Source organism: Bombina bombina, chromosome 1 (assembly GCF_027579735.1).
Source record: "Bombina bombina isolate aBomBom1 chromosome 1, aBomBom1.pri, whole genome shotgun sequence".
Lineage (NCBI taxonomy): Eukaryota > Metazoa > Chordata > Amphibia > Anura > Bombinatoridae > Bombina > Bombina bombina.
This window is the reverse complement of record NC_069499.1, coordinates 756983512-757010198: the sequence shown is the minus strand read 5'-3', so window position 1 is coordinate 757010198 and position 26687 is coordinate 756983512. Positions and strand designations below refer to the sequence as shown.

The following is a 26687-nucleotide window of genomic DNA, read 5'->3' as shown; positions in this document are numbered from 1 at the left end:
GGAATAGTCGTTCTCTTAGCGATTGTGGAGATAGCACCATCCACCTTAGGGACGGTTCCCCCACAGTTCAAGCGGGGAAAATCTTTTTAAAAGAAGAAGAGTTTCTCCCATTCATTCTTAATAATGTTAGCCATCTTGACTGGAACCGGGAAAGCCTGGGGCACTACCCTGTCCTCGTAAACCCTATCCAGTTTAGGGATCGAAGGTTCCTCCGGTAACTTTGGTTCCAGAACCTCCAACGTAGCAAGCACTTTTAACAGAAAGTGCAAATGCCCCATCTTAAATTTAAAATCCGTGGACGGAGGCCAAGAAGTAGCCGATTCCGACCCAGAAGCGACATCCTCCGATAACTCAGAGTTGTCCTCCTCAGTGGATAATCGATCTGAGACATCCAGCGGAGTCGAAGACCCCTGAGACGGATAGCTGTGCCGTACCTTGAGCTTGCGCTGAGAAGGGCAAGGCATCGCATTAATGGCCGCAGAAACCGCCATCTGTAACTGAAGACCCGCAGGAGGATTAGTAGTGCCCTAGGGAACTGCTTGTGCAAACGGAGATGATTGTAGGGAACGCACCTCGCGGGGCGGAGAACCCTCAGAGGTGGACGGCTCAGTCGTACTAAATACTTTTTTTTAGCAATATTGTCAAAGCATGTGGAACAGAGTTGCGTAGGCAGTGCGACTGGAACCTCCTCACAATGTACACAGTTAATAGGTTTAGATAAAGAGGGAGTATCCTCTAATATATCAGAGTCCTCCATATCTTGCGCCTTTATTATGGACTTGATCAAAAATAAATGGCACCTTTATATCCCAATGGTCGGGGCACTCACCACCTCCTATGACCCGGACTACAAGAAACAGCTTTCATCTCCTCCGAACGCAGGTCGAGAAAGAGGAAGTTACAGAGGTCACACCCAGTCACATGGAGTGCCATGCAGGACTGCCCCTGCACTTGAGAGACGCGCCAAAAAAGCCCGCCTTAATCTCTCGCTAATGAACTGACTGTTCCACCTGACAAAGCCTCATCTCACACAAATGCAGCAGAAAACACAATAAACAATATTATGCATAATAAAATCCCCCCTGTTCAATAACCCCCTTCCGAGGGTATTACCCTAGATTCTATAAAGATAAAGGAGCAACACTGTGACCCTGTCTTCTTGCATTATCACATATATATATATATATATATATATATATATATATATATATATATAAATGAAATGATCTTACCAGAATCAACGCTGTGGAACAGGAACGCGGCCCTTCAAGTGTGACACGGTAGCAGCATCGCTCCTGAGATGGACTTGAGAGAAGAAAAGCAGGCAGCGAAACTCGTCAACGCCGATTGCTAATCGAGCTGTTAAACTGAGTCGGGATGGGTTTGCAGAAAGACTCTCCCTGCATCTCCGGACTCTAACATTCACCCATGCTCTCACTGAGAGGCTGACAGGACTACTTAAAACTCCAGTCCCATTTCGAAGAGTACTACCCTCCATAAGAGACTACTCCGAATCTTCACAGCACTTCTCTGCCAACCTCCTGTGACGAAAGGCAAAGAATGACTGGGGGATGAGGGGAGTGGGGGAGGTATTTAAGCCTTTGGCTGGGTTGTCTTTGCCTCCTCCTGGTGGCCAGGTTCTTAATTCCCACAGGTAATGAATGAAGCAGTGGACTCTCCTCCCATTAAGATGGAAATTATTTTTATCCATAATTTGCACATCATTGTATTCTACCAACTACAAGTGATCACATGTAGGGTACGTTTTTATACTGCACATCCCTTTCATCAATATGAAAATACAGCAACCACATGGCTTGAACTCCTAAATGGATGTGAATCTTTTTGTAAAAGAACTTCCATATACATGTGTTAAAAAAAATTATTTTTATGGGGGGTATAAGGATATATTGTATTTAGTGCTATATGAATATAGTATTGACATATCAGTCAACCTTTAAACATGTTTACCTTCACATAATTATCAATTGAATGTATCTATTATCTTTCACATACTGTAGATGTTTAACTATTTTATTGTTCTTATGAGATATGGTTACCAAGAGGTTAACTGAATTTCCTCATGAAGTTGATTAATTGATTATGTAAGATATAAATAGCCAAGTCTTACCCCACCGAAGTGAACAAGTTCCTTGGAGCATGAAACGCGTCTGGTACTTTTTATGCTTTTTTTTAGGAGATCCCATCCCGTTTTTGTATGTTTGAATAGAATAAAGTTTTTTTTTTTTACTTTTAACACTAGATGTGATCCTTTATATTGATGTTGTGTGGTGAACTTGGATTTCTACTATCCATTGATTACACTTGAACAGGGCCATTATCAGTCTAACTGTGAGGAAGTGCTGACGCAGAAAAACGAAGATACATGCTGCTGGAGTGCCCTGCTTCATTTGTATGTCTATTCTTGCTTGCATATAACTCGGTTGAAACCCCTATAAAGGGGTTAAACATGTAGTTTAAATTAATTCCAGAGAAGTGATGCACTACTGGGAGCTATCTGACCACACCTGAAACTGAGTACATTTGATAGAAGTGAAAAGTCTCTTCAAAATGGATGCTCTATCTAAAACATAAAAGCTTCATTTTGACATTACTGTCCTTTTAAAGGCATGACAGCTTCTTGTTCAAATAATATAAATATGTAACAAAATTGCTGCTTATATTATTATAATAATGGTTGTCCATTGCTTAATACAGATTGGAACAAATACTTTTTTTTAAGGGCACAATTTGTAACATTTGGTCTAAGAAGATGTTATGCAGATGCTATAATGTTGGGATTCCTTAAATATTTGTTCTATGTTTTTTCTTATTCGATTACAAAATGGAACACTTGACAGTATTACTTTGGCGCATCATTCATACAAGTTTTCCTATGTGATGTTAAAGATAAAAAATACAGAAGCCATTCAAAAAAAAGGGCTTTGAAAAAGCTACAGAGCAGCAATGCACTACTGGGAGCTAGCTGAACACATATGGTGAGCCAATGACAAGAGGCATATGTATATAGTTATCAATCACCAACTTGCACCCAAATAATGTATGGCTGCTCTTGAGCATAAGGATAGGAAGAGAACAAAGATTGTAAGTGTTATCTGAAACAAAAAACTTTAATTTAAACTTTAAATGCCCCTGAAAGACCAAAAAATGCATTCCTGTAAAGGATTTAGATTAAAAAGGGCGGAGACTTCCTAAAAATGATTTATTATTTGTTTAGTGTCAGTTAAACCTATAATGAATCAATTAGGATTTAGAAGATAGTATACAGAAATTCTATTTCAAGAGCTGCATCTTTTGCACTAAGAAGTCTGACTTTATCAATGTGTTCCCTAGTGATCCGTATGTAACCCCCAATGTGGTTGGAAAAGGAATTCCAGACCTATTTCCTCTGGGTCTGGTGCAGTCCCTTGGCACGTGCTCGCAGCCTGAAATATAAGATTTTATAATGAAAAGCAGTCTGGCAGTGTTACACTTAATGGCAGATACCCCAAATTGCTTAAACATGTGGGTATGATTTACAAGATAACAACTTTTACTAAGGAGGCTGTGTATTCTTGCTTAGTCTGGAGAGATCCTATGTTACAGGCATTTCCTTTCTATGGGTCTGTTCCACATCAGGATAAGTATAGGCACAGCGTCCAGCCTCTCCTACCCTGTCCAAAATACAAGCTCTGTGAAAAACAGACTCTCTCTCTCTCTCTCTCTCTCTCTATATATATATATATATATATATATATATATATATATATATATATATATATATATATATATATATATATATATATATATATATATATATATATATAACCTTAGCGAATTTCTACATTGTTGATATTAGCAGAACATTTGACAAAGATGTCATAACGACATCAAAACGTTATGGATGTACTTGCTTTTTAACTTGAATTAAAAGTTGTTTTTCACTAAAGACCAGTGAGTGCCTTCTTGCAAACGAGGAACAAATATATATATATATATATATATCTATATCTATCTAATAGGTTACATTTTTCAGTCCACATTAGAGATAAATGACTAATACTTAAATGGCCATTACAATGTTAAAATTACATGCTCTCATTTGTTAGACCATGTAATTTTAACATTAGCGACACATAAGCAGTCCCGAGCCGGACTTTATGTATGTGTTTAACCCCTTTACGTGGGTTAAACACATAGCATTACAGAGTTCATAGTGTTAAAATTACTATAATGGCCATTTAGCATTCATGTTCCTATTTATCATTGTCTGCCCGCATTTATTATTGCATAATGAATTACTTATGCAACACAGCCCCTGCTCTCGAACAACCAACCGCATGAGAGCAAGGGCTGTCAGTCTCCCTGATAGGATCAGCTGTGGTCATTTAAATTAAGAAACAGCAAACTTGTGTAGGCCGCAATGGACTGGCTTAGATACTGTCTCTGCAGCTTGATAAATGGGCTCCATTCTTATCTTGTCAATCATCTTATAGGATTTGTCCACAAGTCCCAGTAACCCATTTTCAGTTTGCGTGTGTGCGTATTTAGAAATGTCCGAGACAAGTAACTTCTCCTCTCTTGATTAGTAATGTTTCTCCCCTGAACACAAATATATATATATATATATATATATATATAAAGTAACAAAAGAGGATTCCGGAGTCCCAGAGAAAAAGAGAGGTTTAAGGCTCATAGTCTAGAGCAAACATTTCCAAACATTAGTAGTTATTATCAGGTATAGACACTATGCACACTGCACTTTGATAAGATATACATTGACAATTTATTGCAGGTAATAGTAAAAAAGTTCACACAGGAGCTGCAATACACGCAGTCACTCACAGTATAGCAGGGAGACAGGGAGGTAATGACGTCATCTGAGGACTCCGGAATCCTCTTTTGTTACTTTGTATCAGCAGCTCTGTGTGTGCTGATTTTAAGCCGTGTGGACGGCGGCTGTTGGTCTCCCAGGACTAGAGTGTTTTCTTTATCCGTTTAACCTTACTATCTATGTTTATTTATATATATATATATATATATATATATATATATATATCAATTAAAATTATGGGGAGGTGAAAAAACAGAATTTATGCTTACCTGATAAATTACTTTCTCTTACGGTGTATCCAGTCCACGGATTCATCCTTACTTGTGGGATATTCTCATTCCCTACAGGAAGTGGCAAAGAGAGCACACAGCAGAGCTGTCCATATAGCTCCCCCTCAGGCTCCGCCCCCCCAGTCATTCGACCGACGGTTAGGAGAAAAAGGAGAAACCATAGGGTGCAGTGGTGACTGTAGTTTGACAAAAATAAATTTTAACCTGACTTAATTGCCAGGGCGGGCCGTGGACTGGATACACCGTAAGAGAAAGTAATTTATCAGGTAAGCATAAATTCTGTTTTCTCTTACAAGGTGTATCCAGTCTACGGATTCATCCTTACTTGTGGGATACCAATACCAAAGCTTTAGGACACGGATGAAGGGAGGGAACAAGTCAGGTAACCTAAACGGAAGGCACCACTGCTTGCAAAACCTTTCTCCCAAAAATAGCCTCCGAAGAAGCAAAAGTATCGAATTTGTAAAATTTGGCAAAAGTATGCAGTGAAGACCAAGTCGCTGCCTTACAAATCTGTTCAACAGAAGCCTCATTCTTGAAAACCCATGTGGAAGCCACAGCTCTGGTGGAATGAGCTGTAATTCGTTCAGGAGGCTGCTGTCCAGCAGTCTCATAAGCCAATCGGATAATGCTTTTCAGCCAAAAGGAAAGAGAGGTAGCAGTCGCTTTTTGACCTTTCCTCTTACCAGAATAGACAACAAACAAGGATGAAGTTTGTCTGAAATCTTTAGTTGCCTTTAAATAGAATTTTAAAGCACAAACCACATCAAGATTGTGTAATAGTCGTTCCTTCTTAGAAACTGGATTAGGACACAGAGAAGGAACAATGATTTCCTGGTTAATATTCTTATTAGAAACACTTTCGGAAGAAAACCAGGTTTGGTACGCAAAACTACCTTATCTGCATGGAACACCAGATAGGGCGAATTACACTGCAAAGCAGACAATTCTGAAACTCTTCGAGCAGAAGAGATAGCTACCAAAAACAAAACTTTCCAAGATAATAACTTAATATCTATGGAATGTAAAGGTTCAAACGGAACCCCTTGAAGAACTGAAAGAACTAAATTTAGGCTTCATGGAGGAGCCACAGGTTTATAGACAGGCTTGATTCTGACTAAAGCCTGTGCAAACGCTTGAACATCTGGTACTTCTGCCAGACGCTTGTGTAACAGGATAGACAAAGCAGATATCTGTCCCTTTAACCCCTTAATGACCACAGCACTTTTCCATTTTCTGTCCGTTTGGGACCAAGGCTATTTTTACATTTTTGCGGTGTTTGTGTTTAGCTGTAATTTTCTTCTTACTCATTTACTGTACCCACACATATTATATACCGTTTTTCTCGCCATTAAATGGACTTTCTAAAGATACCATTATTTTCATCATATCATATAATTTACTATAAAAAAAATGATAAAATATGAGGAAAAATGGAGAAAAAAAACACACTTTTTCTAACTTTGACCCCCAAAATCTGTTACATATCTAAAACCACCAAAAAACACCCATGCTAAATAGTTTCTAAATTTTGTCCTGAGTTTAGAAATACCCAATGTTTACATGTTCTTTGCTTTTTTTGCAAGTTATAGGGCCATAAATACAAGTAGCACTTTGCTATTTCCAAACCATTTTTCTTCCAAAATTAGCGCTAGTTACATTAGAACACTAATATCTTTCATATATCCCTGAATATCCCTTGACATGTATATATTTTTTTTTAGTAGACATCCCAAAGTATTGATCTAGGCCAATTTTGGTATATTTCATACCACCATTTCACCGCCAAATGCGATCAAATACAAAAAATCGTTCACTTTTTCACAAATTTTTTCACAAACTTTCGGTTTCTCACTGAAATTATTTACAAACAACTTGTGCAATTATGGCATAAATGGTTGTAAATTCTTCTCTGAGATCCCCTTTGTTCAGAAATAGCAGACATATATGGCTTTGGCATTGCTTTTTGGTAATTAGAAGGCCGCTAAATGCCATTGCGCACCACAAGTGTATTATGCCCAGCAGTTAAGGGGTTAATTAGGGAGCTTTTAGGGAGCTTGTAGGGTTAATTTTAGCTTTAGTGTAGTGTAGTAGACAACCCCAAGTATTGATCTAGGCACATTTTGGTATATTTCATGCCACCATTTCACCGCCAAATGCGATCAAATTAAAAAAAAACGTAAAATTTTTCACAATTTTAGGTTTCTCACTGAAATCATTTACAAACAGCTTGTGCAATTATGGCACAAATGGTTGTAAATGCTTGTCTGGGATCCCCTTTGTTCAGAAATAGCAGACATATATGACTTTGGTGTTGCTTTCTGGTAATTAGAAGGCCGCTAAATCCTGCTGCGCCTCACACGTGTATTATGGCTAGCAGTGAAGGGGTTAATTAGGGAGTTTGTAGGGAGCTTGCAGGGTTAATTTTAGCTTTAGTGTAGAGATCAGCCTCCCATCTGACACATCCCACCCCCTGATCCCTCCCAAACAGCTCCCTTCCCTCCCCCACCCCACAATTGTCCCCGCCATCTTAAGTACTGGCAGAAAGTCTGCCAGTACTAAAATAAAAGGGTTTTTAAAAAAAAAAAAAAACTGTGTAGGATCCCCCCCTTAGCCCCCAACCTCCCTGATCCCCCCCAAAACCGCTCTCTAACCCTCCCCTCTACCTTATTGGGGGCCATCTTGGGTACTGGCAGCTGTCTGCCAGTACCCAGTTTGCAATAAAAAGTGTTTTTTTGTTTATTTTTTTTTTTCTGTAGTGTAGCTTCCCCAACCCCCCTCCCCCCCCCACAGACAAACCCCCACCAGCTTGCTGATCGTAAATTTTTTTTGACATTTTTGACATTTTTTATTTTCAGCATTTTCTGTAGTGTAGCGGTTCCCACCCACTCCCTCCCCGTGCACGCGCCCGCCCCCACCCTCCCGTGCACGCGCGCGCGCCAGTGCGTGCCCCCAGCCACCCCCGCCCATGATCCCGCCCCCCTTCACATAACCAGGGCCATCGATGGCCGCCACCCGCCTCCCGGTCCGGCTCCCACCCACCAACGCAGCAAGCCACCGATCTCCGGTGCAGAGAGGGCCACAGAGTGGCTCTCTCTGCACCGGATGGCTTGAAAAGGTTATTGCAGGATGCCTCCATATCGAGGCATCACTGCAATAACCGGAAAGCATCTGGAAGCGACCAGGATCGCTTCCAGCTGCTTTCCACACTGAGGACGTGCAGGGTACGTTCTCAGGCATTAACTGCCTTTTTTCTGAGGACGTACCCTGCACGTCCTCAGTCATTAAGGGGTTAAGGAACTAGCTGACAATCCTTTCTCCAATCTAAATCTAACACCACATTCACTTTACCCTTCCGTGGAGATGCTACTTGTTAGAGCGGCAAAGAGAATGACTGGGGGGCGGAGCCTGAGGGGGAGCTATATGGACAGCTCTGCTGTGTGCTTTCTTTGCCACTTCCTGTAGGAAATGAGAATATCCCACAAGTAAGGATGAATCCGTGGACTGGATACACCTTGTAAGAGAAAGTGAGTTTAAAATCCTCCACTAAATACAAAATGTAGAGAAAATAACACATTGTGTAACCCATTTACAAATCTAGACAAATCAGAAGACTTGCTTTTCCCACAGAAACTCTCTGAATACATTGTTTCCAATGCAGCAAAGGATTCTGGGTAAGATTGGCAAATGAGGTTAACAATGACTCACTTTTTTACTTTTAGCCTGCTTTTTAAGGCAGACTTCCCTGTACGCCATTGCATTGCCGTATTACACAGCTTTTTACAAGTATTACAAGCAAGTATTACATAGTCTTCTGACTTGTCTAGATTTGTAAATGAGTTATACAATGAGTTATTTTCTCTACATTTTGTATTTAATTTTTGCCTCCCCATAATTTTAATTGTTGTTATATTTCGCACAGAAATCAACTTTACCCAGCAGTGATTCAGGCCTACTCCCAGCTGATGAGTGGCAGAAACCATGAAATAGCTGCCCTGGGATTGGTCTGAATCACTGTACTAATACTAGCTAAGCTTAAAAGCTATGTAATACGGCAATGCTATGGCCTAAAGGGAAGTCTGCCTTAAAAAGCAGGCTAAAAGTAAAAAAGTGAGTCATTGTGAACCTCATTTGCATATATTACCCAGAATCCTTTGATGCATTGGAAACAACTGAGAGTTTCTGTGGGAAAAGCAAGTCTTCTGACTTGTCTAGATTTGTAAATGGGTTACCCAATAAGTTATTCTCTCTCTCTCTCTCTCTCTCTCTCTCTCTCTCTCTCTATATATATATATATATATATATATATATATATATATATATATAAATGTAAATATACACCCACCCTTAGAACTAAGCTCTCGCGCCATTGCATTGCACCAACCAACCAGCATGCAGGTCACAGCTCCCTGGTACAGTACTCACTACAATGATGACCAACACGCCCTCCCTAAAGATCAATTGCACTGTGCTAATACAACAAATAATTCAAAGCAGAATCACACAAATGTTTGTGCAAAATGCCTAATGCATTTGAAAAAGTGTATTCCTGAAAGAATTAAACACCCTCTATAGCTTGTGTGAGACAAATTGACAGCAGGGATATTTATTTTAATTTTTTCAATTTCAACGGACTTGATCTCTTGAAATCCATTTTGTCTTATTTAGCACAAAATCTTTTACTGTTAGATAGTGTAGGGCAAACTATAGCTTGTAGCGTAACTAAGGGTTAAGGCCCTAAAGAGTGAGTGCTAAAGCTTGCCTTTGTGAGGGAGGGGTTTGTGCTTGCCCTATATATGTACTGTACAGGAAATCCACTTCCTCTTTGCTGCTATAAATACCTTGGAAGTTTCCCTGCCCGCTCGCCCGCCCTCCCTCCCCTTTTTTTTTGGTTTATAAATGGCAGCAATTGTTTTTCTGGTTCCTTCTTAGGAGGTTCAGTAAGTGTCCAAGGTGTGAGGAGAGTTAGTCGAACTACCTCTGTCCGAGGATGGTAGTTTGGGCTTCCCAGGTTTCAACATGCTGTGCGGCTTATTGATCCTGGACCTACTGGTTTGGAGCTTGGTTCGATTTTTTTGCACCTCAATTAAGGCAGGTGGTCAGGTCCATGGCTGCTGGCTGTAAGGAGTTTGAGTGACGGCCATTGCAGGATGGGTGACGTCCCCAGGCTCGTAGCTTGGGGTATCCTGGCTGGTTTATGGCGGACTGAGAACTCCCTATGTCATCTTGTTGCATGTAGCTAAGCTTCGCCTGATGTCAGCAGCCTTGGGCCCTTGACCCTCTCTTTTCCAGGGGTTTTCTATATTTAGGCCCCAATTACTTTAAGTTAGTTATAGTTAAGTAGTTCAGTTACGATGCATAATTAATTGTTATTTATACCCAGTCACTCAGGACAATAGGGCATTTAATCCCTCATACATGGCTATGTTTACAATTGTAACCTTTTTTGTTGTTGTTGCATGCTTGGTTCACATGTTCATAAATATGGTAGTAACTTCCTCATTTAAAACCACCTTTAAATCATGGAACTTTTACACAATCTATATTCATTTATGATTGTAATGATTGCACATCATTCAACACATCATGCAGTCGGTATCAATGCTTAAAGTGATGGCAAATTTTACATGTTTTAAATTAAGGTCTGGAATCTAAGTAATATTTTACATGGACTTTAATTGATCACCTTTAATAAAGATGCGATTTAACTTACTTTTTAATCTAGCCGTGCCATTCTAATACCCCGTGCTCAGGCTGTCAACTTCAAAACTATTTTTTTGTTATCTAATGGTTTTGACGGTTCTCCAATTGGTGCTCAAGCTACATGAAAAAATTGGGCTGAACGGAGAACAGTCAAAACCATTAGCTCACAAAAAAACATTAATTATGCTTACCTGATAATTTCATTTTCTTCTGAAGGGAAGAGTCCACAACTGCATTCATTACTTTTGGGAAATACAGAACCTAGCCACCAGGAGGAGGCAAAGACACCCCAGCCAAAAGCCGCCTCAGAAAAAAACACAGGCGGGAGCTGTGGACTCTTCCCTTCAGAAGAAAATTAAATTATCAGGTAAGCATAATTTATGTTTTTCTTCTTAAAAGGGAAGAGTCCACAGCTGCATTTATTACTTTTGGGAAAAAAATACCCAAGCTAGAGGACACTGAATGCAAACAACGGGTGGGTACAAAATGCAGCCCCTTCGAGAAGCACCACAGCTTGATTACTCGACAGCCTAAAAAATATAGACGACCCAGGAGAAAACACCCAAGCACAGGTAACTGCACATTAGTTACACCGCCGGCAAAGCCAAACTAAACCACTCAGTCCCAGAGTCCGTCAATCCCAAACAACCTCCGAAGAGTCAGCCTCAAGGATCACGACTCCCATGAAGGTACCCGGCCAAGAAAAGGACCACTATCTGCAACCAAAAAGGAGAACAAGTTCTCATGAATAATCCAAAGGATCATTCCACTCTGCAGAACATAGAACAACCCATGGTTGTCATAAAATAGCAACGCCCAGGGAGACAAACTTCCTGGAGACAGAAGGACTGAAAAAAAAAAAAACATACACAGGGAAACATGTCCCAAAAAAAGACTCGAGGAACACCCTCATATCCCTTACCCTGTACCATATCCAAAGGCACTCCGGGAAACCATGAGATCCCCGTTGCCTTATATTAGGTCAAGACCTGCAAGCTAGACAGCAGAGACAACAGAATAGGATAACTATCCCAGCAGCTAGTAAAGAGTTCTCCAAAAAGAACACCACCCAATGGCCAGCTTCCAGGTAGCAAGCTAACTCACGGTTGCTAATGCTAACACCCAGTTAAAGTGCAATTAGCTGTAGCTGGTTACACCCACAAAGTGCAATAGCTATAGCTGGATTCAACTGCAAACCTTCCAAGGGCTCAAAGACCTCCGAATATCGGGGCTCCATGGAGCGTCCCCTCCCAGCACTGAACACCAATGGAATAGAGGAGGACATCCAAGACCTCCCACAAAGGAGAGAACCGACTCTAAAGAAAACAGTCAACCCTGCATAGAGTAACCGACCCCCCAATCCTCCCTCTAGATTAATAATCCCAGCCCAAAGCCTAGTCAAAACCAAAGACAAGACCGCTGACCGTTATACGTTAGGGTATGCTACCATGAGTCAGGATAGGCATTGTGCTCGGGTACGAAACCCCCTACACGGCTGTCTTCTCTAAAACCAAGGAACACTTCCCAAGGGAAGAAGGCCCTCAGACCCTCAGAATCCATACATCAGAATCCAACATATAGCATGAGCCCCATAGGGATCAAACCCTCAGCCTCTTGCTGCAGGAACAGAGGAACCAGTCACTACATCGCAACTCCCCTTCCAGGATTCTGGAACGCACCCAAGCTCAGAACTGGAACCGTAAAAACACCAAGAAAAAGAAAAATGGCGACGTTAAAGAGATTGGCTTCATCCCCAAACGTCATATCCATTTTGCCATCCAGCTTCTAAGGCCTCGGATCCCTCGGCCCGCTAGGACTGGGATCCTCCAACATTGCCAAAACATGTCTTAAAAGAACATGAAGACGAGCCAGCCGATAACGAAAGGCAAAATCATCCCTCGCCAGATCAACTGAAGACCCTGGCCCCGATCCCACGCTCGACGGGCCCTGGTTAACGGAACATAGACATTATCTTAGAAATACTTCACTTGGGAGATATAAATGATTCAGCGCCATAGAATTGGCCATGCAGAACCGTGCCGTAACCTCTGGATAAAACAAGCCACCCTCCAGAGAAGGAGTAAAGGCCATAGAGACACCTGCTTGCTTAGCCGGGAAATGGACTGGGACACTTGCTTCACGGGTCATGGAAAACTCGAAGGCAGATTGCTCAATGCACTCTAAGCTCCCTGCTTCGGGAGAAGAGAGTACTCTAGAAAGACAATCGGAACATAACTGATGGGCATTGATAACCTGGGCCATTTCATATTCATCACAAGACACATCCTCATTATCGGAGGCCTCTGTGTCGCGCATATCAGAATCCTCCATAATCTTGGGATTACAAAAATGACAAAAACTAATTGGCACCCTTTAACACCCCCAATGGCTGGAGCACTCACCACCTCCTGTGAACCAGACAACCCACGAGCAAGACCCTCTCGGTCGCACACAGTTAGCATACGGAAGTGAAAAATAATGTAACCGCATCCGTCACGAGGTGCACCATGCCAGTCACGAAAAGGGTGCACAATCTGGAAAGATTGTGTCATTAAAAGAAGGCAGTTATGTTCCGTAAAGGCTGTGAGCCTAAGTATATAGCTACACATTTGCAGATAGAACCATATAACAAACATGATTAAAAGTCCCCCCTGTTCAATAACCCCCTCAGGAGATATTTAACCCATGATTCCTTATTAAGATTAAAGGAGTCTCACTGGGACCCTACCTTGTTTCGTTAACATTACATTCACAATCTACGCCGTGGGACAGGAATACGGCCCTTCAAGTGTGACACATAGTAGCCTCGCTTCTGATATGGACTTGAGTGAAGAAAGGTAGGCAGCGAAACTCGTCAACGCTGATTACCAAGGAGCTGTTAATATGAGTTAGGATGAGTTAGCAGGAAAACTCTCCCTGCATCTCCAGACTCCAACTTTTATCCATGCTCTCACTGAGAGGCTGACAGGACTACTTAAAACTCCAGTCCCATTGGGAAGAGTACTACCCTCCATGAGAGACTATCTCGAACTTCTGAAACTTCTCAGCCCACCTCATGAGACGAAAGGAAAACAATGACTGGGGGATGAGGGAAGTGGGGGAGGTATTTAAGCCTTTGGCTGGGGTGTCTTTGCCTCCTCCTGGTGGCCAGTTTCTCCATTTCCCAAAAGTAATGAATGCAGCTTTGGGCTCTTCCCTTTTAAGAAGAAAAGAAGAAAAAAAACATAATTTATGTAAGAACTTACCTGATAAATTCATTTCTTTCATATTAGCAAGAGTCCATGAGCTAGTGACGTATGGGATATACATTCCTACCAGGAGGGGCAAAGTTTCCCAAACCTCAAAATGCCTATAAATACACCCCTCACCACACCCACAAATCAGTTTAACGCATAGCCAAGAAGTGGGGTGATAAGACAAAAGTGCGAAAGCATAAAAAAAAAAAAGGAATTGGAATAATTGTGCTTTATACAAAAAAATCATAACCACCACAAAAAGGGTGGGCCTCATGGACTCTTGCTAATATGAAAGAAATGAATTTATCAGGTAAGTTCTTACATAAATTATGTTTTCTTTCATGTAATTAGCAAGAGTCCATGAGCTAGTGACGTATGGGATAATGAATACCCAAGATTTGGATCTTCCACGCAAGAGTCACTAGAGAGGGAGGGATAAAATAAAGACAGCCAATTCCGCTGAAAATAATCCACAACCAAAATAAAGTTTAAATCTTATAATGAAAAAAACTGAAATTATAAGCAGAAGAATCAAACTGAAACAGCTGCCTGAAGTACTTTTCTACCAAAAACTGCTTCAGAAGAAGAAAACACATCAAAATGGTAGAATTTAGTAAAAGTATGCAAAGAAGACCAAGTTGCTGCTTTGCAAATCTGATCAACCGAAGCTTCATTCCTAAACGCCCAGGAAGTAGAAACTGACCTAGTAGAATGAGCTGTAATCCTTTGAGGCGGAGTTTTACCCGACTCGACATAAGCATGATGAATTAAAGATTTCAACCAAGATGCCAAAGAAATGGCAGAGGCCTTCTGACCTTTCCTATAACCGGAAAAGATAACAAATAGACTAGAAGTCTTTCGGAAATTCTTAGTAGCTTCAACATAATATTTCAAAGCTCTAACTACATCCAAAGAATGCAATGATCTCTCCTTAGAATTCTTAGGATTAGGACACAATGAAGGAACCACAATTTCCCTACTAATGTTGTTAGAATTCACAACCTTAGGTAAAAACTTGTCCGCCTGGAGCCACCAGCAGAACAAACGAGCATTCCTTCAGAATCTTGGAGATTACTCTTGGAAGAAGAACTAGAGGCGGAAAGATATAGGCAGGATGATACTTCCAAGGAAGTGACAATGCATCCACTGCTTCCGCCTGAGGATCCCTGGATCTGGACAGATACCTGGGAAGTTTCTTGTTTAGATGAGAAGCCATCAGATCTATTTCTGGAAGTCCCCACATTTGAACAATCTGAAGAAATACCTCTGGGTGAAGAGACCATTCGCCCGGATGTAACGTTTCGCGACTGAGATAATCCGCTTCCCAATTGTCTATACCTGGGATATGAACCGCAGAAATTAGACAGGAGCTGGATTCCGCCCATACCAGTATTCGAGATACTTCTTTCATAGCCAGAGGACTGCGAGTCCCTCCTTGATGATTGATATATGCCACAGTTGTGACATTGTCTGTCTGAAAACAAATGAACGATTCTCTCTTTAGAAGAGGCCATGACTGAAGAGCTCTGAAAATTGCATGGAGTTCCAAAATATTGATTGGTAATCTCATCTCCTGAGATTCCCAAACCCCTTGTGCTGTCAGAGACCCCCAAACAGCTCCCCAACCTGTCAGACTTGCATCTGTTGAAATCACAGTCCAGGTCGGAAGAACAAAAGAAGCCCCCTGAACTAAACGATGGTGATCTGTCCACCACGTCAGAGAGTGTCGTACAATCGGTTTTAAAGATATCAATTGAGATATCTTTGTGTAATCCCTGCACCACTGGTTCAGCATACAGAGCTGAAGAGGTCGCATGTGAAAACGAGCAAAGGGGATCGCGTCCGATGCAGCAGTCATAAGACCTAGAATTTCCATGCATAAGGCTACCGAAGGGAATGATTGAGACTGAAGGTTTCGACAAGCTGAAATCAATTTTAGATGTCTCTTGTCCGTTAGTGACAGAGTCATGGACACTGAATCTATCTGGAAACCTAAAAAGGTTACCCTTGTCTGAGGAATCAATTAACTTTTCAGTAAATTGATCCTCCAACCATGATCTTGAAGAAACAATACAAGTCGATTTGTATGAGATTCTGCTAAATGTGAAGACTGAGCAAGTTAAGATTAACAGGTAAGAGAACCTAAGGTTTAAGGGTTTAATATAGCACTCATTCCTACTATTGTTAATTATAAAAAATTGAATTTTTATTATTACTTAAAGTTAAAAAATAATAAAGGAGAGTCAACCCCTTTATAGTACCCACTAGCTCGCTGTGCACCTTGTCCCCCTGTTTCCTGGCCGATAGCAGCTCCCTCGGCTTCAGGTGACAGGGACAAAGGACAGCAATTAAAACCAATATAAATGTGCACCGAGGTGCTTACAAATTCCACAAACGCGTTTCGGCTGTGTAAACCAGCCTTTGTCAATGTGTAAGAGCAAACCGAGGCCCGGGTGCCACCCTCTTATATAGTGCTAACACAGACTGTCCCCACCAATCCGCTTCGGCCTTTGACAACGCCCCTCACCGCACCAATAAGCCACTGTGCATTCAGGGCGTATCCTGATGCTTACATTTGATAGGATTGCCTGGAGCGGCTTCGTCTCTACTGGTTTTTAATTGGTTGCGCGTAATAACAACTTACACTCTTTCGATAAACAAACAAATTTCCTAAGAGTAAACATATTGAGTTATTTGTAGTGTCCATCGTCTCGTAATCATTAATAGCTGATACCATCATTGCTATATATGACTGTTCGGGTTTTTATCAGGATACGCCCTGAATGCACAGTGGCTTATTGGTGCGGTGAGGGGCGTTGTCAAAGGCCGAAGCGGATTGGTGGGGACAGTCTGTGTTAGCACTATATAAGAGGGTGGCACCCGGGCCTCGGTTTGCTCTTACACATTGACAAAGGCTGGTTTACACAGCCGAAACGCGTTTGTGGAATTTGTAAGCACCTCGGTGCACATTTATATTGGTTTTAATTGCTGTCCTTTGTCCCTGTCACCTGAAGCCGAGGGAGCTGCTATCGGCCAGGAAACAGGGGGACAAGGTGCACAGCGAGCTAGTGGGTACTATAAAGGGGTTGACTCTCCTTTATTATTTTTTAACTTTAAGTAATAATAAAAATTCAATTTTTTATAATTAACAATAGTAGGAATGAGTGCTATATTAAACCCTTAAACCTTAGGTTCTCTTACCTGTTAATCTTAACTTATATACATTTTAGGGTAGCACCGGATTTATTATCCATTTATTCCTCTACACACTATATCTAGTGCCAGTTCTCTAATCTATAATCTACACAAGACTGAGCAAGTACCAAGATATCGTCCAAATAAGGAAATACCACAATACCCTGTTCTCTGATTACAGACAGAAGGGCACCGAGAACCTTTGTAAAAATCCTTGGAGCTGTTGCTAGGCCAAACGGCAGAGCCACAAACTGGTAATGCTTGTCTAGGAAAGTGAATCTCAGAAACTGAAAGTGATCTGGATGAATCGGAATATGCAGATATGCATCCTGTAAATCTATTGTGGACATATAATGCCCTTGCTGAACAAAAGGCAGGATAGTCCTTATAGTTACCATTTTGAATGTTGGTATCCTTACATAACGATTCAATATTTTTAAATCCAGAACTGGTCTGAAGGAATTCTCCTTCTTTGGTACAATGAAGAGATTTGAATAAAACCCCAGTCCCTGTTCCAGAACTGGAACTGGCATAATTACTCCAGCCAACTCTAGATCTGAAACACATTTCAGAAATGCTTGAGCCTTCACTGGATTTACTGGGACACGGGAAAGAAAAAATCTTTTTGCAGGAGGCCTTATCTTGAAGCCAATTCTGTACCCTTCTGAAACAATGTTCTGAATCCAAAGATTGTGAATTGAATTGATCCAAATTTCTTTGAAAAATCGTAATCTGCCCCCTAGCAGCTGGGCTGGAATGAGGGCCGCACCTTCATGTGGACTTTGGAGCTGGCTTTGGTTTTCTAAAAGGCTTGGATTTATTCCAGACTGGAGATGGTTTCCAAACTGATACCGCTCCTGCGGGTGAAGGATCAGGCTTTTGTTCCTTATTGTGACGAAAGGAACGAAAACGATTATTAGACCTAAATTTACCTTTAGATTTTTTATCCTGTGGTAAAAAAGTTCCTTTCCCTCCAGTAACAGTTGAGATAATAGAATCCAACTGTGAACCAAATAATTTATTACCCTGGAAAGAAAGGGAAAGCAAAGTTGACTTAGAAGACATATCTGCATTCCAAGTTTTAAAGGGATACTAAACCCAATTTTTTTATTTCATGATTCAGATAGAGCATGAGATTTTAAGCACCTTTCTAATTTACTCCTATTATCAATTTTTCTTTGTTCTCATGCTATCTTGATTTGAAAAAGCAGTACTGTAAGCTTTATAGCCAGACTATTTTTAGTTCAGCACATGGGTAGCACTTGCTGATTTGTGGCTAAATGTAGCAAACCAATCAGCAGCTCTACCAAGGTGCTGAACTAAAAAATGGGCCGGCTCCTAACCTTTTATTACTGCTTTTTCAAATCAAGATAACATGAGAACAAAGAAAAATCGATAATAGGAGTAAATTAGAAAGTTGCTTAAAATTGCATGCTCTATCTGAATCATGAAAGAAAAAATGAGGGGTTAGTATCCCTTTAAGCCATAAAGCTCTTCTAGCTAAAATGGCTAGAGACATATACCTGACATCAACCGTAATGATATCAAAGATGGCATCACAAATAAAGTTATTAGCATGTTGAAGAAGATTAACAATGCTATGAGAATTATGATCTGTTACTTGTTGCGCTAAAGCTTCTAACCAAAAAGTTGAAGCTGCAGCAACATCCGCTAAAGATATAGCAGGTCTAAGAAGATTACCTGAACATAAGTAAGCTTTTCTTAGAAAGGATTCAATTTTCCTATCTAAAGGATCCTTAAAGGAAGTACTATCTGCCGTAGGAATAGTAGTACGTTTAGCAAGAGTAGAGATAGCCCCATCAACATTAGGGATTTTGTCCCAAAACTCTAATCTGTCAGATGGCACAGGATATAATTGCTTAAAACGTTTAGAAGGAGTAAATGAATTACCCAAATTATTCCATTCCCTGGAGATTACTTCAGAAATAGCATCAGGGACAGGAAAAACTTCTGGAATAACTACAGGAGATTTAAAAACCTTATTTAAACGTTTAGATTTAGTATCAAGAGGACCAGAATCCTCTATTTCTAATGCAATTAAGACTTCTTTAAGTAAAGAACGAATAAATTCCATTTTGAATAAATATGAAGATTTATCAGCATCAACCTCTGAAACAGAATCCTCTGAACCAGAGGAATCATTATCAGAATCAGAATGATAATGTTCATTTAAAAATTCATCTGAAAAATGAGAAGTTTTAAAAGACCTTTTACGTTTACTAGAAGGAGGAATAACAGACATAGCCTTCTTAATGGATTTAGAAACAAAATCTCTTATGTTAACAGGAACACTCTGAGTATTAGATGTTGATGGAACAACAACAGGTAATGTAACATTACTAAAGGAAATATTATCTGCATTAACAAGTTTGTCATGACATTCATTACAAACAACAGCTGGAGGAACAGATACCACAAGTTTTCAGCAAATACACTTAACTTTGGTAGATCCAGCACTAGGCAGCGATTTTCCAGAAGTATCTTCTGACTCAGGGTCAATCTGGGACATCTTGCAATATGTAATAGAAAAAACAACATATAAAGCAAAATTTGTTTAAATTCCTTAAATGACAGTTTCAGGAATGGGAGAAAATGCCAGTGAACAAGCTTCTAGCAACCAGAAGCAATAAACAAAGAGACTTAAATAATGTGGAGACAATAGTGACGCCCATATTTTTTAGCGCCAAAAAAGACGCCCACATTATTTGGCGCCTAAATGCTTTTGGCGCCAAAAATGACGCCACATCCGGAACGCCGACACTTTTGGCGCAAAAAAAACGTCAAAAATGACGCAACTTCCGGCGACACGTATGACGCCGGAAACAAAGAAAAAATGTTTGCGCCAAAAAAGTCTGCGCCAAGAATGACGCAATAAAATGAAGCATTTTCAGCCCCCGCGAGCCTAACAGCCCACAGGGAAAAAGTCATATTTTAAGGTTAGAAAAAAATTGATTTATTCATATGCATTATCCCAAATATGAAACTGACTGTCTGAAATAAGGAACGTTGAACATCCTGAATCAAGGCAAATAAATGTTTGAACACATATATTTAGAACTTTATATAAAAGTGCCCAACCATAGCTTAGAGTGTCACAGAAAATAAGACTTACTTACCCCAGGACACTCATCTACGTGTAGTAGAAAGCCAAACCAGTACTGAAACGAGAATCAGTAGAGGTAATGGTATATATAAGAGTATATCGTCGATCTGAAAAGGGAGGTAAGAGATGAATCTCTACGACCGATAACAGAGAACCTATGAAATAGACCCCGTAGAAGGAGATAATTGAATTCAAATAGGCAATACTCTCCTCACATCCCTCTGACATTCACTGCACGCTGAGAGGAAAACCGGGCTCCAACCTGCTGCGGAGCGCATATCAACGTAGAATCTAGCACAAACTTACTTCACCACCTCCATAGGAGGCAAAGTTTGTAAAACTGATTTGTGGGTGTGGTGAGGGGTGTATTTATAGGCATTTTGAGGTTTGGGAAACTTTGCCCCTCCTGGTAGGAATGTATATCCCATACGTCACTAGCTCATGGACTCTTGCTAATTACATGAAAGAAAAAAGGTTTTGATGTTGGTGGCCAGAGAGTGGGGTATTAGAATGGCACAGCTAAACTAAAAAGTAAGTCACAGCGCATCTTCATTAGAAGTGATCAATTAAAGTTAATCTAAAATATTGCTTAGATTCTGGACCTGATTTTAAAACATGTAAAGTTTACCTTCACTTTAAGATTTAATACTGACTGCCTGATGTGTTTGAATAATGTGCAATCTTTACAATCATAAATAAACATAGATTGTGTAAATGTTACATGGTTTAAAGGTGTGATCCGAGTTAAATTTTTATACATATATACACATACACACATACATGTACATGTATACACTCAAATGTCTGAAAATAAGAAAAATAATTTTTATTAAATTTTACTATATAATAAAGTGTTTAACTGTGAATGTACTGTAAATATTTCTAATTCCAATGTTCTTCACAAAGGGGAAAAATGTTCTATGTATTATTAAATATATATATATATATATATATATCATTATTTTTTTACAAAAAAAAAATACATTAGATATATAGAGAAATATAAATGAATAGAACATTTTCTTCTATGTGAAAAACATTGTAATGTAAAATATTTATTACTACCATTCGGTTAGTGCTATAGGTTTAACTCCTGTCAGGATAGCGCAAACGTGTAAGGTATTTTCCAGTTTGCGGTCTCCACTAAAGTCTATGGGGAGAAGAAGTTAGTGCAGACGAGATATCTGAAGTCCTGAAGTTAGTGTGCGTCAGATTTCGCTCATGCTCAAACATTTTACTTTCAACTTGTAATACGCGCTGACTCACATGCGTCAAAAGTTTACTTCTGGCGGTGTTTTCGTGCAAGCGAAAGCATTAAATAGCACAACACTTGTAATCTGACCCTTAGTGTTATAGCATGTCATTTCTTTACTATAAGGCTCTTTAAAGGGACTTTCATGATTCAGATAGAGCATACAATTTTAAACAACTTTCAAATTTATTCCTATTATCAATTATTCTTCGTTCTCTTGCTAGCTATATTTCAAAAAGCAGGAATTTAAGCTAAGGAGCCGGCCCATTTTTGATTCAGCACCCTGGATAGTGCTGAGTCAAAAATGGGCCGGCTCCTAAACTTACATTCTTGATTTTCAAACAAAGATAGCAAGAGAAGGTAGAAAAATTGATAATAGGAGTAAATTAGAAAGTTGCTTAAAGTTGCATGCTCTATCTGAATCATGAAAGAAAAAAATTGGGTTTAGTGTCCCTTTAATGGGACACTAAATAAAATTCTAAACAAAGATCTACTCAAAGCAGTAGATATATATATATATAGATATATAGATATATATATATATATATATATATATATATATATATATATATATATATATATATATTTGTAATTATATTTGTTTGTTTAAATATTAAATAAATAAGTTTAAAGTTTTAGAATAAAGTAATGGGTTCTGTCAGGTTGTAACTAAATTTTACCTACTGAGTAAATGCTGATTCATTTTAAATGTAAATATGGACAGCAAAAGATTAAACTTTTATGATTTTTGATAGTGTGCCATTTTAAAAGACATTTCAGTTTATTTCTATTATCAAATGTACTTTGTTCCTTTGATATCCTTTGTTGAAAAGCATACCTAGGTAGGCTCTGGAAAAAACATGCACTCTACTGGGAGCTAGGTTGTGATTGGTGGCTAAACAAATATGCTTCTTGTCATAGGCTTAGCAGATGTGTTTAGCTAGTTCGCAGTAGTGCATTGCTGCTCTGTAAATGAAAATAATTATGTATTTAGGTTAAACAAATAGTTATACACAACAATACTGCAATGATAAAATGCTCTAAGAATACTTTATTTTTGCAGTTTTATATCCCCTTAAAGGGACATTATACACTAGATTTTTCAATGCATGAATGTTTTGTAGATGATCCATTTAGATAGCCTATACAGGGTTTAATAAAAAAAAAGTATAGTTTTGCTTTTTTTTAAATAACATTGCGCTTATTTTCAGACTCCTAACCAAGCTGCAAATTTTTAGGAGAATACTGATATATACCTATTCCATCTTGCTCCTGTTTGTGTAAAGAGTATTTTCATATGCAGAGGAAGGTGGGGGGTCTGCTTTTTTTGCTATAGAACCACTTGCAGTGAGTGTTCCAGCTAATCCCTTTAACAGTGCTAAACTGGGAGCTTATAAGTAAGTTTTTAAACAGTTTTATACTAGATTTTTATATCAGTAGCTGTGCATATTCTTCTTTATAGTAGTGTCTATTACATGCAGTTATATGAAAATTGGTTCATACTGTCCCTTTAACTGCACATCCTAACAATACTGGATACGAGATTTAAAGGGACATGAAACCCACATTTTTTTATTTCATGATTTAGAAAGAGAATGCATTTTTAAACATCTTTCTAATATACTTCTATTATCGAATTTGTTTTATTCTCTTGATATTCTTTGCTGAAAAGCATATCTAGATATGCTCGGTAGCTGCTGATTGGTTGCTGCACATAGAAGCCTCATGTGATTGGCTCACCCATGTGCATTGCTTTTTCTTCAAATAAGGATATCTAAAAAATGAAGCAAAATAAATAATAAAAGTAAATTGTAATGTTGTTTAAATTTGTATGTTCTATCTGAATCATGAAAAAAAAGATTTTGGGTTTAGTGGCCCTTTAATGAAGTTATGAGACAAAACAACAACTTTCATAAGAAATTACTAAATGTCATTTAGCTTTTGCACAAGCCTATGAACCAGGTGACTGGTTCATAGGCTTGTGAATCAAATCAATATATCTCCCTCTCTACTCTAACATGCAGACTTCTAAGGTGCTAAAAGCCACAGCATCCCTACTACTTTTAAAGGACCAGTAAATACAGTAGATTTGCTTAATGAACAAATGCATGATAACAAGACAATGCAATAGCACTCAGTCTGAACTTCAAATGAATAGCAGATTTTTTTTCTGACAAATTTCAAAGTTATGTCTATTTCCACTCCTCCTGTATCATGTGACAGCCATCAGCCAATAACAATTGCATAAATGCATAGTCTGTGAATTCTTGCACATGCTCAGTAGGAGCTGGTGACTCAAAAAGTGTAAATATAAAAAGTCTGTGCACATTTTGTTACTGGGAGTAAATTGGAAAGTTGAAAAAAAAAAACCTGCATGCTCTATCTGAATCATGAAAGTTTAATTTTGACTTTTAATGAAAGGTTACCAGCATTTAAAAAGGACCACTAAAGTCAAAATTAAACTTTCATGATTCAGAGAGCACACAATTTTTAACAACTTTCCAAATCACATCCATTATCAAAATATGCAGACTCTTTATCTGCACGCTTTCTGATGCACCAGCTCCTACTGAGCATGTGCAAGATTAATAGAATATACATATATGCATTGATTGATTGATGGCTGTCACATGATGCAATGGGAAGGAAAATAAAACTAACTGACATTTGTCAGAATTTTTTTTTACTACTTATGTTAAATTTAAGCTAAGGCAATTTTGCATAGTCCGTTTATTATGCATGTATTGATTTTGCTACTCTATTGTATTTAGTGGTCCTTTAAAGGGACGTTCTAATACATCACACCATCTAATACATTAAAGCAAGTAATTTCTGACCACAGATAATTATGTGTTTAACCCCCACAAATAGATAAAACAAAAAGGTGAAATCCTGATTTGGAGCCACAATCCTTGCAACTCCAGAGCTAGACACTGCTAATGATTGCTGGGTTTGTACTACTGCTTGGCTGACCATCTGTGTCTTGCTTGGCTAGTCACCAAAGGTTTCCTACTTGGGAGATGCAATACTTGAATACACATAGGTAAACTCGAAAACAAATTTGACTTTACCTATGTGTTTAACCACTTTGCAGGAGTATTGTCAGTGTGTTTTCCAGTGATCACAATCACAAAATGTCTCTTCAGTTAATACCTCTGAAGCATGACATCATTACCTTGTGAAAACTACAGAAAATTATTGTTTTCCTCTGTAATCTCCCAATTTCGAAATCCAAAAACGAAATGGCCAGAATTAATGACAAACAGGGGTTTGTGAGTTTAGCAATTACCTGACAGGTTAATATATTTAAAGTGATGGTAAATCCTAGCATTTTTTTAAACGCTAAGATTTACCAGTGCTACAAATAAAGGGTATTTTCAGTCATGAAGTATAAAAAACTTCATGCTGAAAGTTCCTTTATTTGCTGTGAGTTTATGCCGAGCTGAGCGCCTCTGGCCGCCCACAGCACAACTCCTTTTTGTCAACAAGGCCCTCTTAGCCAAAGGCATGCTAGATAAACAGCAAAATGCTACTTGGCCTGCACGACTATTGGCTAAGAGGTGAAAACGTCACCTCACTGAAAAAATAGCATTTTGCCGTGGGCAGCCAGAGGTGCACAGCTCAGCATAACCTCGCTGCAAATAAAGGATCTTTCAGCATGAATTTCTTTTTATACTTCATGACTGAAAGTCCCCTTTATTTGTAGCACTGGTAAATCCTAGCGTTTCAAAAGCTTCACCACTAAGGTCACAAGTGATGTCACTTGCAACGACAGTGATTTCTATTGGGCATGCTCAGACCATGAAAAATGCATGTACGTATAAGCATTGTTCATTGGTAAACAGCACCCACATGACACAGGAGGAAGAAGAAAGCTGAAAAAATTCAAAACCATTGTTTACAAAGATTATAAAGCGGATTTTTACCAGATACTTATCAAAATATTTGTTTATACATAGTGCAAACATTTCGGTTGAAATCCGGCAGTGTTAACTGGTCCTTTAAGTAAAGGGCTGTTTTTTACCAAACCAATGAGAAAAGTGCTGCTGAATTGTGTCTACAATGTTGAAAAGGACTCATTTGCAGCTGTTAAAATTCTGACAATCATCAAATGACAGATTTGATAACCCCGTAGTTTGCTAAAATCCGCAATGCAAAAATGACAGCACTGCTTTCCAAACCTGTCTTCAGGCCTCTCCAACAGGCCATGCTTTCAGGATCACCTTAAATGAGAGCAGGTAAAATAACGGTTTACTAATCAGCTGATTATTTCAACTGTGCTCCAGTCAAGATATCTTTAAAAATGTTGCCTGTTGCAGAGGCCTGAGGATAGGTTTGAAAACCAGTGATTTAGAGCATGCAGTTTTTGCATTAGAATTTCCTTTCAATCTTAATGTTTCTTTAACAGCAGATCTATTCTGGCATAGCAAGGTGATGTTTTGAATCTAAAATCATAATGACTTCAACTTGGAGTGAAAAGGCAGTTATTAACCCCTTGGTTGTCAGAGAAGGCTGCAATATATTATCATAATCTCACAGATGCTTCTACCTGCACAAAGAAGGAATCAAACAGCACACACTAAAAGGCTTATGAGGGATAGACAGAAAGCCTTTCTATCGTCACACACTGATACCTTACTTTTATCCCCTCCTCCAGGGAAGATGGAACGCAGCCTGGCTTTCTTGTTCTTCTCTTCGGGGGCCATGGGAAGTGGTTTGGAGCAGTGATTCAATGCTGAAGAATCGCGGTTGTTACTGTTCATTCTCAGTGGGGGAGCTGGAGGTTTTTCTTCAATATCCACACTATCTGACATCTTCAGCAGTCCTCACAGCCTCCTGTCAATGGAAAATATCAGGGAGACTTAAAACTGAGAAAATGCATACAGTAACAATACAGTTTCACTAAGATTTGTGAGGCCTCAATAAATGCTCTAGTCTTTCCAATTCAATGTGATTATGTGCAGCCTAGAAAAGAGAGAGGTGAGGTTTATTGAGTAGCTGTCTGGTAAAATACAGGAAATGGAGAGACTAGAGAGCTGGGATAAACAAATGT

At 39.3% G+C, this 26687-nt stretch overlaps 1 protein-coding gene across 4 annotated transcripts in view; it reads right to left on the bottom strand.

The window, feature by feature from the left end:
• Positions 1–26687, bottom strand: part of PAK3 (p21 (RAC1) activated kinase 3) — a 511889-nt gene that overhangs the window by 101784 nt on the left and 383418 nt on the right. For all 4 annotated transcript variants that reach the window (XM_053699311.1, XM_053699309.1, XM_053699312.1 and 1 more), the window contains exon 2: positions 26274–26470. In XM_053699311.1, coding sequence (XP_053555286.1) covers positions 26274–26448 — 175 coding nt within the window. In that variant the 5' untranslated portion in view covers positions 26449–26470. The remainder of the gene's footprint in view (positions 1–26273; positions 26471–26687) is intronic.